We start from the raw sequence: 12,096 nt of genomic DNA on the forward strand, positions 1-12,096 counted from the left end.
AAGAGATGGAGGAACAAGTAAAACAAATTAGACAACAGTTAAAAGAGGCACAGGATAGACAAAAGAGTTATGCTGATGCTCACAGGACAGATAGGAATTATGAAGTAGGGGATCAAGTTTTCATCCGCATTAGACCAAACAAAAGCACTATCCGATTTGGAAAAGGGACAAAGTTGTCACCCCGATTTATTGGGCCATTCAAAATTCTAGAAAAAATTGGATATGTTGCCTATCGTCTTGCACTGCCACCCCACTTGCATAAAGTTCATAATGTATTTCATGTATCTGTATTAAGACATTACATAGCTGACAAATCTCATAACCTTCAATGGAAAGACTGCAGGTATCAGACAAGGGAACCATTTTGGTCGAACCATTACGTATACTGGAACATAGGGTTCGACAACTCAGGAACCACCTGGTAGACCAAGTTAAGGTCCAGTGGGACAAGTATAGCGCTGGATCAACTACCTGGGAAGATACAGAGACCATATGTCGAAGAAATCCCAACTTGTGTTGATTTTGACGAATGTAAAACCTTATTTTGTATATGACTACTCATTTTAATTAGATACTTAACACTATCATTTTGAACTATCACATGTAAAAATGAATTTTATTTTGTTGGTACATGGATACCTATAAGAAATATGTTATTCACTTAACTCTGTTGATATATGGTATATGTTATCTGCTTAACTCTACTGGTACGTGGATACCAATATGAAATATGTTATGTAAACGCAAAGATAGCATTGTAATGTTATTTAAATACAATTTATTTTGAATAGATTGATTCATATGTTATAATGTATGGACATGTGTTTACATTGCAGATCGCATCGTTACCAAAATGACCACGTGATGACAAAAGCTCCAAGAACAATTAAGGCTCAATAAGGTTCCATGATAAGGGATTGACTCTGGTCCTACTAGAAGGAGTGGAGGTGTTGCCCACCATTATCCTCCAAAACTTGGAGTCGTGGGAGGACTATGCAAGTCACGCTCCCCTAGATGTGTGATGATGACTGTCGGATGCCTACTCGAAAATCAGGTCAATATAGTCAAAGTTGTCATCCTTAGGGTTTATGAATGGTTAGGTCAGTATAAATTACACCATGACATACTCCAGTAGAGGACGAATAGGATGGGAGCGGAAGAGATTAGGAAGGATAGGATGATTTAGAATAGCTTGGGAACCCGACAAATGCAAGGCATGACTATCATGGTTGAAAAAATTTAAATGTTCAAAAACATAAATTTTAAAATGTCATCATGTTAAACAAAAATTCAATTTTGAGACACAATTCTTAAGTGATTATATTAATCACTAAATAATTACTGATAAACCCTAACTTCGAGACGAAGTTTTCAGAAGGAGGGGTGTATGTAATGACCCACCTACAATTACAAATAGAATGTGAATATTAGCACACATACGGGCCACCCATATGATAGCTACATATGCATGACCCGCATGTAGTGCAATAGTATACATATCGGCTAATGTTGGACTCTATCTTTGCTTAAGTTAATAAATCAATTATCGAAATAACTCACCATTATATATATATAGCGAATGGGGCCTTTTGATATATATATATATACAAGAATAAAAATAATAAATTATGAATTAAATTTAATTGATGTATAATTTAATTTAATTATATGTTAAGAATAAAATGAATTATTAAAAATTATAAATAAAATAAGTAACATAAATCATAAAACATTATATTAAACTAACAAAAATAAAGCAATCCACTCAAAAGAAACAAAACCTCAATGAGCCACGTAAAATATATATATGCACTCATTTAACGTAAGGGAGACAAAGAGACATTGCAGGTGACATGTAATGAAGAAGAGTCGAGGAGATGACAGGTGGGGCGGTGGAGAAGTGGAGGCGGTGGGAGAAAGAGCTTATAAGGGAGTTGAAAGGCAGTTTTGAGAGAGGGTTTTCTTTTGGAGAATGGAGACGACAGAGAGCCATAAATTGATCGAAGAATACTAGGCCTTGATTGTTCTTGATGCTTTTGGGCACGTGAGCCAAGGTACTAAAATTTCGAGGTATTCTGGAGCTGGCTACCGAGGTTGTGCCCAGTTTGGCAGGGAGATTTTGGTATTTTGATAATGAGAGCGGGAGCGGGAGCAAATCAGAAGCATCTTCAACCACAGAAACCCAGGTAGGTATTCAACATCAAATTGATAAATTCTAATATTATGAATTCTGGCTAAATCTTTAAAGCAGGTTTCATATTCTGTTTGAAGTAAATATCTAATTTAAATTATTTAGAGCCTTACAAATTTACCCAATGTTGTCACACAACAATAACATCACACGGGAAATAAGAAGAGTATAGTGAACATCAAAGAATGATGAACATGGAATATGTGAAAAACCAAAAACTCGAATCATATTGTAGCAACTGGAAATTATTCACCTAATTATTATTTTAATTAACAATTTATTATTGTTTCCTATAGCAAACACTGAATAACTCACACTGCAACCTACACAAATAAAACTATGGAAGAATAAACGTTGGAAGAAATGCTAGCGCACACGTAAATTTACACAGTTATTTTTGGACCAATGTCCTTGGAAAACCCCAACTTGGGAAAACCAGTGCAACAGTGAAGGTTTTATTTATTATGTAGCAGTGAAATCTGAGTACATCTATGGATGCCCAACTGGCAATCCAAACAGCAAGAAAATTTGAGTAAAATATTAAAGGGAATTACCCTTCTCCCACAGGCAATCTCTAGTTGGACTTTCCCTATCAAAAACTCGGCCTCCTGGAGCATTGCGTTGGCATCTGCGCTGCTCTGCGTAGCTAGCTGGACGACTTGCTTCGGACTGAGCTCAAATGAAGTTGTTCTGCCTCTAGAAGCTAAGAAAATCGTCTCTCCAACCCTCTGGGACTCCTTTCGGCCTCTGGAACTGAGAACGATTTTTCTTCTCTCCAAATCAATATGCCTCTTTGGGATTGACTCACTTGTTGCTACCTCTCCGGATCTGGAAAATCTTTCCTCCAGATCACTATCTCTACCCCTCAGTCACTGCTTCAATCTCACTAGCTCTCTCTCCGACAACTGACTATTGCTACTCTGGAAATCGCCCTGCTCATGAAATCGAACTGCTTTAGTGTTTTTCCAAGTGTCCATCGCCTTCTTATAATCCTCCGTTGAGACTTCAACAACCAACATTAGATCTTAATCTATGGCTATTATTAACTTGAAAACGATATGTGTGAGTTTCTAGATCATTCACACCTTGACTTAATTAATTCTGATTAGTTAGTCATATTCTCTAAGTTTAGACTTAGGAAATATTTAAAAAGTAACTAATAAGCTAATTAAGTCATTTTTAGGCGAAATTTCCAGAAACGATTTATGGATTTTGGAGATCTCATGTATTCTAGCCTCTCCAATAAATTTCAAGGCTAGAACACATCTGATGCTACAAAAACTAAAAGAATAAGGATTATCTAGGCACCCTCCAAAGCAGTGACCAAGTGCAGATGTAATTTCAACAAGGCGTTTTGACTAGCTCACTATAACAACTTTTAATCGTGCCCAGAATGCACGCACATCAAAAAGTGAGCCACAACTAGCATGTTGACTTTGTGAAGTGGTTTGATCAGCAATTGCACAGTGAGGAATACGGCCTTATAATTTTTTTATGGTTGGTGCACTAATAAATCAACCACTTGGAAATGTATGGCTAATGGCACTCAAAACCCCTTGTATCCTTTGAAGAGGAAATACAATCTGATAACTATCGAATCTGGAATGGAAGAGTACATTGGACAGTCACATGCACAAGTCCATAGTCTCTAGGTTTTCTAGTGTTGAACTCCAGTGCTTTGATTAAGGAATATGCTGCCTAGGTATTGAGTTAACAACCCGGACTTTCAAGATGAGGTCACATGTCTAGTTCAGCAAGACTCTAGCTTAAATATGTTGCATATACCTCACTATCAAACTGCCCAAGTGCGTTCAAGATTTTAATACATAGGTCCAGCAATATTTACCAACTTGTGATAGCCCAGAAATGGTAGAGCTCGAGTTCTTTGTGAGCAGAAAAATCCCTTGTGCAGAAGGGACTCCCTCAGTGAAAACGTACCGTCAACGAGCAATAAATCGTGGCCCTCAAATTCGATACCATAGACAAAGCTTGATTAGGATGGCCTGGAAATGCTCTTGAAGCTAAAATATGTTGCTACAGGGATGGCTCCCAAGAGAAGCTTCAAATTTGGAACACGACAATCAATTGACCCCTTAGAATGCAGTGTTCTTTAAACCATTCGACCTCCTCCAATATTTATATTGCGTTGTAGCTATCAAAAACTCGGCCCTCCCTGAAAATCCCTTCACAAAACAACCTCTCTTATGTCAAGGGACTCTGCCTTTACAGGACCATACACCCCACAAAAGATAGAATAAAGACTTCGGCCTTTCAATCAAGGCAGCTCTATTCTTTCTTGTGCCCAGAAAACATTTAGGCGAAGATTTGGCCCATGCCTAGCAAGCAAAACCACTTCGGCCAGGAGGAAACTCATCTCAATTGAACAACAAACTCGGCCAATCAGATAAAGCACCTGAAAAATCGTTCATTCTCTCTGATTGATTCGATTCTCCCTTTGGATGGCTCAATTTCTTGTCGACATGATACTGGAAATTTGTTTGAATTATTTATGAAGCCCTCCATCCTTTTGAAGAAAACTGGCACAGCATATTCAACTTGTCATCACAATTCTTCAACAATTTGCAGCTCAACCCTTCAATTAAAATTGGACAGCTTTCTAAAATAAAATTAAAAGTCTATCCTTTATCCTAAAGTTCGGCCCTTCTTAATATTCTATGTCAAAAACATAATCGGCCCTTCTTAGTATTCTATGTCAAAACATAATCGGCCCCTCCAAAGATAATATTATCACGGCCCCACTTATAAAATAATGTGCTACGGCCATTTTGAAACTTTTTCTCATGACCTTTTTTAAAAAAATATTTGATCCCTTTATAATAATTTCAATCTTTGGGCCCTTTATAAAATAATCAAAATGCTTCCTTAATACCTTGGCAAATTGTAAATTTGTCGAATAGTTATTGAGCGAAAAACAATTTGGCAGAAATTTGTTAGACGCTCAATAAGGAGAATTTGTCGAGCTAGGTCTTTGGCTTTTCTGGCAAATGGAGGAATCTGGCACTTTGCAGAATTTCTACAAATAATCCTGAAACCCTCAAACCATAACAGTTGCAACAGAAAATTGAAAAGCCGCATGCTGAGCCAAGATCAATGCTCTGATACCACTGTAATATCCCTAATGGAAATTTTAACAGTAGATACCAGAAATGAACTTGAACAGCAAAATAATTGTAAATAGACACACAACCAGCAAATTGATACACAAATAGATGCCAATAAAATCACTGAGCCATTTTATTAATCCATTGAAAAGAGTACATCAACATGAAGGAATAGTGGAACTTGAGCTTGCCAAGCAAGTGGAGCAAAACCCAAAAAAGATCTCTGACCCACTTATGAATGACTCTGGCAATGATGTAGATGGCCCAGTGAGAAGACTGTTGCAAACCCGCTACTGCAAAATTGCTCTCTCCAAAACTCCAATGAAGCATTGTGAGATTTCTGAGTGAAATCTCCTCAAGAGTGTTGGATTTTCGTCCAACATCCACTAGCACACCCGAGGATTTCTATCCTGGAACTACCAATGAAGTAGAGAACCGAGTTCTCAACCTCTCATACAAGAAGAAATATCAAATCCAAGATGTCCTCTAATGGCCTCCTCCTCCCTCTCTTTTTATAGATCTGATGGACCCCTCTAGAAGCTCTTATTTTATTATTATTTTAATCATTGCGCACATTTCCCTCAATTAAAATATCTTTTTAATGTGGGAAAATGGTAAATTGGCCACCATACTCTCTCTGAGCACTGGAAGTCACTTTTCAGCGTCCCATCCTGTAGATCTTCTCGTTCTGGTTCCAACGAGCTATTACACTGAGGTGTTCCATCAATTAATCTCCCCGGAATGCCACCTCGAGCATAATTAATTAAGTGAGACCCCATAATAATGCAATTTTTGAAAGTTATTGGAATGGGACAGAACAAAAGGCAAATTGTGTAGATGATGAAATATGCCAAGCGAACACCATCTAATCCCATAAAAACTCCTCAAAACTCCCTCAGAGCCCCTAATGACATAAACCTGCTCCCATGACCTGGCCATCCCCTACCCTGGAAATCCACTCTCGTTGTACTATGGAGGAAAATAAAAATGGGGACATGACAGCCGTACATAGAAGTCCCAAAGATGAAGGCTCCATAATATTAGAAATGAAATCCATGACATCAACTGGAGGAGCTAAACAAGCAGCTGAAGGTCCCATGATCTCCACCAATGAATAAAAGAGTTGTTGCAGGGAACAGATCCCTAGTAAAGAGGGAACCTGGAAGCAAGTTTCTGATCTAGTAGAAACTTGGAAGCAAGTCCCTAAGTCAAGAGAGAGCTTGGGTACATTCCTTTTATAGGAATGGGTAAATTCCTTCATTGGAATGGGTATATCCTCCCTAGTTGAGAGGGAGAGATAGACACATCATTCGTGTCTTCACTTGGGAAGAAAAAAATGGAGGATTGGGTAAGCATCTAGCATATGATACTCTTTGAGGATGTGGTAGGGCATCCAAGACAAGAGTAGTCGTAGAGGACTGATATTCTTTGAGGACTGGGAGCCCAAGATAAGAATAGTCTTGAAAGGTCATACCATGTGAACACCCAAGTGGGGTATGCTCCTGGAGAGACAATGATGAAGGTGTCTATAAATCATTGGTCTCGCAACATTGTGCTCTAATCTTGTTGAGAGATAGAGTTGTTAGTCAAGGCCTTGCTATGTGACAATGCTGGATGATATCATGCTATGCAGATGGGTTACCAATCCAACTCTTCTTATGAGAATTTTTCATATTGAGAATGTCCAAGCACCTTGTATGGATAATGAATACCTCCCTAGTTAAGTGGGAGTGTTGAATTATGTAACTAGGTTCGGTCTTCATAATGACATATGTAATCATGATTTTATGTATTTGATATAATGAGAAAAATAAATTTATTATTGTTAATCTTGAGGAATGGAATGCATGCTCAAGAAGATTTATTTTTAGGTCAAGCTCCCATTGAGAGCTCTTAGGATTTGTCTTTGAGTCATCAAGTCATTAGAGTCATTGTCATGTATGAAAAGACCCATTTGGGCACGTTACATATTGTAAGAAAATTTTATTTGAGTCAAAATCTAGTCAAAGAGCTCTCCAAGACCAAGTCATAAAAGCAAATCACAAGTCGGCCTTCTTAAAGATCAAGTTGGCCTAGGGACAGCTTCAAGTCGGCCTCAAATCATGGATGAGGAAGTCTATATATAGGAGGATTCATCCTCATTCTAGTATCATCGATGAACAATTCAGAAGTTCAATCAACAAGGCATGAAAAGGTCTCAATCAAGCGAAAGAGAAGTGAATTGAATGAGAGATAAACTCGCTATATTTTAGATCTATTTTGGGCTCATTTCCTCACACGTGTGACCTGTAACTAGGGCACATTCTAGCAACAATGAAAGTCAATATTACAATCAGGGCGAATGGGCAAAACAAGGGTAAAAGATGTCTAATATAGCAAGTCAAATAATCTAAGAAAGGAAGCTTGCCCAAGCGAAGAGGAGGAGTCTCCAACGTCCTCAATCTGTCACAAGTGCGAAAAGTATAGTCTGTTTCAAGAGGCCGAGAATTGCAGTCAAGGAGGGCGAGAATTGCAGTCAAGAAGGTCGAAAATTTCAGGGTCAAAGACTAAAGTTGAAGAAGGGATAGAAATCAAGAAGAATCTATCGTTGACTCGAGGCATGTCTGACTTGGCCTTGGAGAAGTTAACTGTCAAGGGTCTAGGTCTTGGAATTCGTCAATTGAAGATTCTATAGGAAGAAAAAATTTGTGGGTTTTTCTCTCAAGATTGGAGAGGTTTTGGCCCTCGCTGATCACCTATATCTTGTGTCATTTATCTCATTGTTCATTATGTTTTGGTAGTTGTTTGATGAAGAGAACACAATAATAATCAAGCTAAAGAAGAATCTAATCAAGAAAAATAAAAGTCTCCACAAGCAGTTATCATAAGCAAGAGAAATCACCTATACCGTGTGAAAATTCAAAAACCCGAATCCTATTGCAGCAACTGAAAATTATTCTCCTAATTGTTAATTGAGTTTAACATTTATATATTGTTTCCTACAGCAAATACTGAACAACTCACACTACAACCTACACAAATAAAACTACGGAAGAATAAACACTGGAAGAAATGCTAGCACACACACATAAATTTACACAGCTATTTTTGGACAAAAGTCCCCGGAAAAACCCAACTTGGGAAAATTGGTGCAACAGCTGAGGGTTTTATTATTGAGCAGCAGTGAAATAATCTGAGTGCAATCTGGATGTCGAATACTGGCAAAAAATCTAGTGAGAAAATCCCCTCACCCCACAGGAAAATCCGAGCTCTGACCTCAGCTCCAAGTGAGTCATCCAAATTGGCTTTGCGCAGCTACTATGTCACCCTAGCGCAGTTCCTTCTGCACTTAGTTCGAATCAGCCTCTTCTCAAGTCGTCTGGTCTGCTGCATTCTAGGAAAATGTTTCTCCTGGCCTCCAGAACCTTTGTCCAGCTTCTGGCACTGAAACTCGTCTTTCCCCAACAAATTAAAAATTGTAAAAAGCCCAAAAATTAAATAAAGTGTTAGTGCTCTGGCGATTTTATTAATGGAATTTCGGGAGAAAAATTATATAAAATTTTGGAGATAGAACCTAATGATTGAAACCTGAAAATGTTGGTATTCAGACTTCTAGGTAATTCAGGCCTCCAACTAAATAAATCGACCTTCTTGCATATTGCAATTCAGCCCTCCTTAGTAGTACAAACTTGGCCATCTAATTGAGATAATTTGGCCCTCTTTGGAGACCAATAAATTTGATCTGTGGCTGGAATAACTTGGCTTCTCGGCTGATGTAACAATTTAAACTCCCTGTAAGATCAATAATTAGCTAGGGTAGCTTTACAACCACTAAAACCAACCACCACCAACTAGGGTGTGTATTTCAACAACCAAACAAGGAAATATAACTAGGGTTCCTCCCTCCCACCGTAAGCTACTGAGCTCTCAGTATAGTTAACAAAATATCAATATGCATTCATATCCCCAAAGGAACTCTCACACTCCTTTTTATAATTTTTCTCCTCTCATATATTCTTTTTCCTCTCAAATGCCATGGGTGGGGTGAAACACAATAGGTCCCTCAAATTCCATGGTCCTCTCTTCTTCTTTTCTTAATAATAGAGTGACTTTATAAATTATATTTCTTAATTAAATCAAAAAGTCATTTTTAAGCTTTTTTTTATTTAATTACTCACTATCACCTTTCAATAACATTAAATATTTAAGCTCCTTTTAATTTAATCACTCACTATCACCTTTCAATAAGGTTAAATAATTAAATTAAAGAACACAATAAATAATGAAATTAATTTTCTCAGTTCTTTCTTACGTTCACTGCAATGAGATAACTCCAATCTATTTCATTAATGAGACTTTTTGCCCATAAAGACTCCGAAATATTTAGGAAAATAAAAACTGTCATCCATTTGAGTAACAACTGAATTTTATTAAAACCCAGGTAGTTACAGGTCGTTTGGATTTGTATTAAATCTTTTAAAAAGTTAAGAATGAAGGATGCAGACACTCACCATTTGAGCTGCAGCACCGGCCCCTACAAAATTGGGAATACGATGATGAACAGGGCGGGGGTTCTGAGCAATATTTTCCCTCTCCATCAAATCCCAAATTCGTTTCCGTATTTCCCATTTCCAAGCATTGGAATTGGAATCGGTCTGCTGAGATTCTGCTTCTGCTCTGACCAACATTGCTTCGCGAGCGTCGGCGTCTAGACGCAGCCTCTCGGCCTCGTAAGCCTCTTTGTCGAAGGCTGTTGAGCTGTTGCTGTCTGCACGAATTTGGCCACAGCGTTGTGGTACTGGTCGATATATCCTCTTCTTCATGTGACAGCACTGATTAGTGGGTGCGGAGACCCAATTCTCGTGGAGCACAGGGCAGTGGAATTCTCCAGACCTTGCGGACTTCAGATGGTGCACTCTAAATAACGCCCATGGCGCTAAGGTTGAGGATGCCATTCACAATGCTGTAAACATCATTGCCATTTGCATAAGGTGATATTAATGTTATGTTGCTCATGTCGTGATAATTGGTTTGGGTTTTGTTATTTGAAATAGGAAGGTTTGTCCCTAGAATAAATGGAATTTATATTTTAAAAATTTCGATGAACAAAGAGAAAGCGAGAGAATTAGATTAAATATTTTTTGAAATCCCATTATATATTTAAATATATGGAAATAAAAGTTTGAAATAAATATATATCAAATTTCAAACTTTTATTTCCATATATTTAAATATATAATGGGATTTCAAAATACATATTTTTAGTCTAATTAAATATTATTATTAATAAAGATGGTTATTATTTTTTCATATTTAATTCATTTTAAATGATATAGTGATTGTTAAACTACCTTATTGTTATAATAACTTTAAATACATTATTTTCCTATTGGAGTGCCACCCGACATTAATTAATGTTGAAACGCCTGAGGATCAACAAGACAAAAGAGGTGATGCGGAGAGGCAACAAGCAGCCACCACGAACCCCCCACACGCAACATTGCATAGCTTTAATAGTTGGAAGGGTTTATCGCCATCAAATGGTGCAAATGATAAGCAAGTTGGAGGGCTCGCTTTGCAATGAGCCTCCCCACTTTGATTTCGCATTATTGTCACTAGCTTGTATGGAGCTCTATCTTCATTTAGCTATGTTTTGCAACATGTTCCCAAGAGAATTTCAGCGCTTGCAAGGTAATTTCCCCATTCTTGTGCTTTGTTGCGAAGCTTTCGCCTGGTTCAGAAGCAGAATCATTTACATTCATCAAGCGCTTCCCCTCCTTACCTTCCTCCTTTGACTTGTAGAAGGCACAGGCCCTCCCGCCCTAGTGTCTTTTGTTTTGATTCCATTCTTGCCTTTTGTTTTTTACTTTTTGCAGAAAGGTCTCAAACTTGCCTTGTTTCTTCTTTTGACCTCTTCTTTCTTTGGCCCGCACAAGCTTCTCATGGCTTATGAGCTTCACCTCCAATCCTATCCCCGCACCCTCTATGTGCTCGCCTACCCCACTCCTTTCACCTATCCCTCGCCAGCCCTTCCTCTACCTCCGCTCTCCCTCTCAGTTTCTCCTCCTCTAAGTTAGAATGCCTCGTCAATGGGCATGGTCCCATAGAGGTGCAGGTGGTCATGATGGTTTAGGCAGTGCACAGGCCCAAGTCTGAGCACGCATAGTAATGAAACACTCTAGGGAGCACACTTCACTAGAAGCACAGTGAGAGATTGATGGCATTGAACAAGAGGCGGTCGAGGAAAGAGGAGACTACTCTGATACTGAAGTGCACAAAACCATGGTTTATTGGGTACGACACTTGAGCACCGAGAGGGGGAGGCGTTGTTGGCATAGTTGTCATTGATGGCAAAGGAGCATCAAGGAGGTGAAGGAGTTAAGTATGTGTTGCTTATTAGAGGTTGCTTGCATATGGTGTGATGTTGTGATGCTATGTTGCTTTTGGATGAATATGTTGATCACTCTTGTGATGCAAGGCAATGACATGAAGAAGTTATGATGCAAAGGGAAATGGCAAATGTTGTTGAGCTAGTGATGTCGATAGGAGTATGTTGCAGCCACAAAGATTAGGTTGCAAAACAAAGGCATGTTGTTAACCATGATAAAAACATGAGGTTTGATGCTCAATTGCTTATGAGCCTTGACGATGTTTGGTCATTGGAGGTATGAATGCTCAGTTACATGGTCTTATGTTATCCCTATAAAGTTACATGGTATTGGCATTATGTTGGTGTATTTAATCATTACAGGTGGTTGAAAATAATATTTGGTGGAGCATTTATTTTGTTTTAATATTCAAAAT

General features: G+C 38.3%; 1 protein-coding gene across 1 annotated transcript in view; it reads right to left on the reverse strand.

Moving 5' to 3' along the window:
* The window catches only part of LOC149180209 (5-formyltetrahydrofolate cyclo-ligase-like protein COG0212), a 46,084-nt gene extending 35,762 nt beyond the window's left edge, over positions 1-10,322 (reverse strand). Inside the window, exon 1 of the mRNA XM_089413807.1 lies at positions 9,804-10,322. Within this exon, the coding sequence (XP_089269933.1) occupies positions 9,804-10,247 (444 nt within the window). The 5' untranslated portion in view covers positions 10,248-10,322. The remainder of the gene's footprint in view (positions 1-9,803) is intronic.
* Positions 10,323-12,096: the final 1,774 nt, after the last annotated feature.

This window comes from Pinus tabuliformis, chromosome 3_2, assembly GCF_031772625.1.
Source record: "Pinus tabuliformis cultivar Carrire ecotype Pingquan chromosome 3_2, CPIR1, whole genome shotgun sequence".
In the NCBI taxonomy this organism is placed as follows: domain Eukaryota; kingdom Viridiplantae; phylum Streptophyta; class Pinopsida; order Pinales; family Pinaceae; genus Pinus; species Pinus tabuliformis.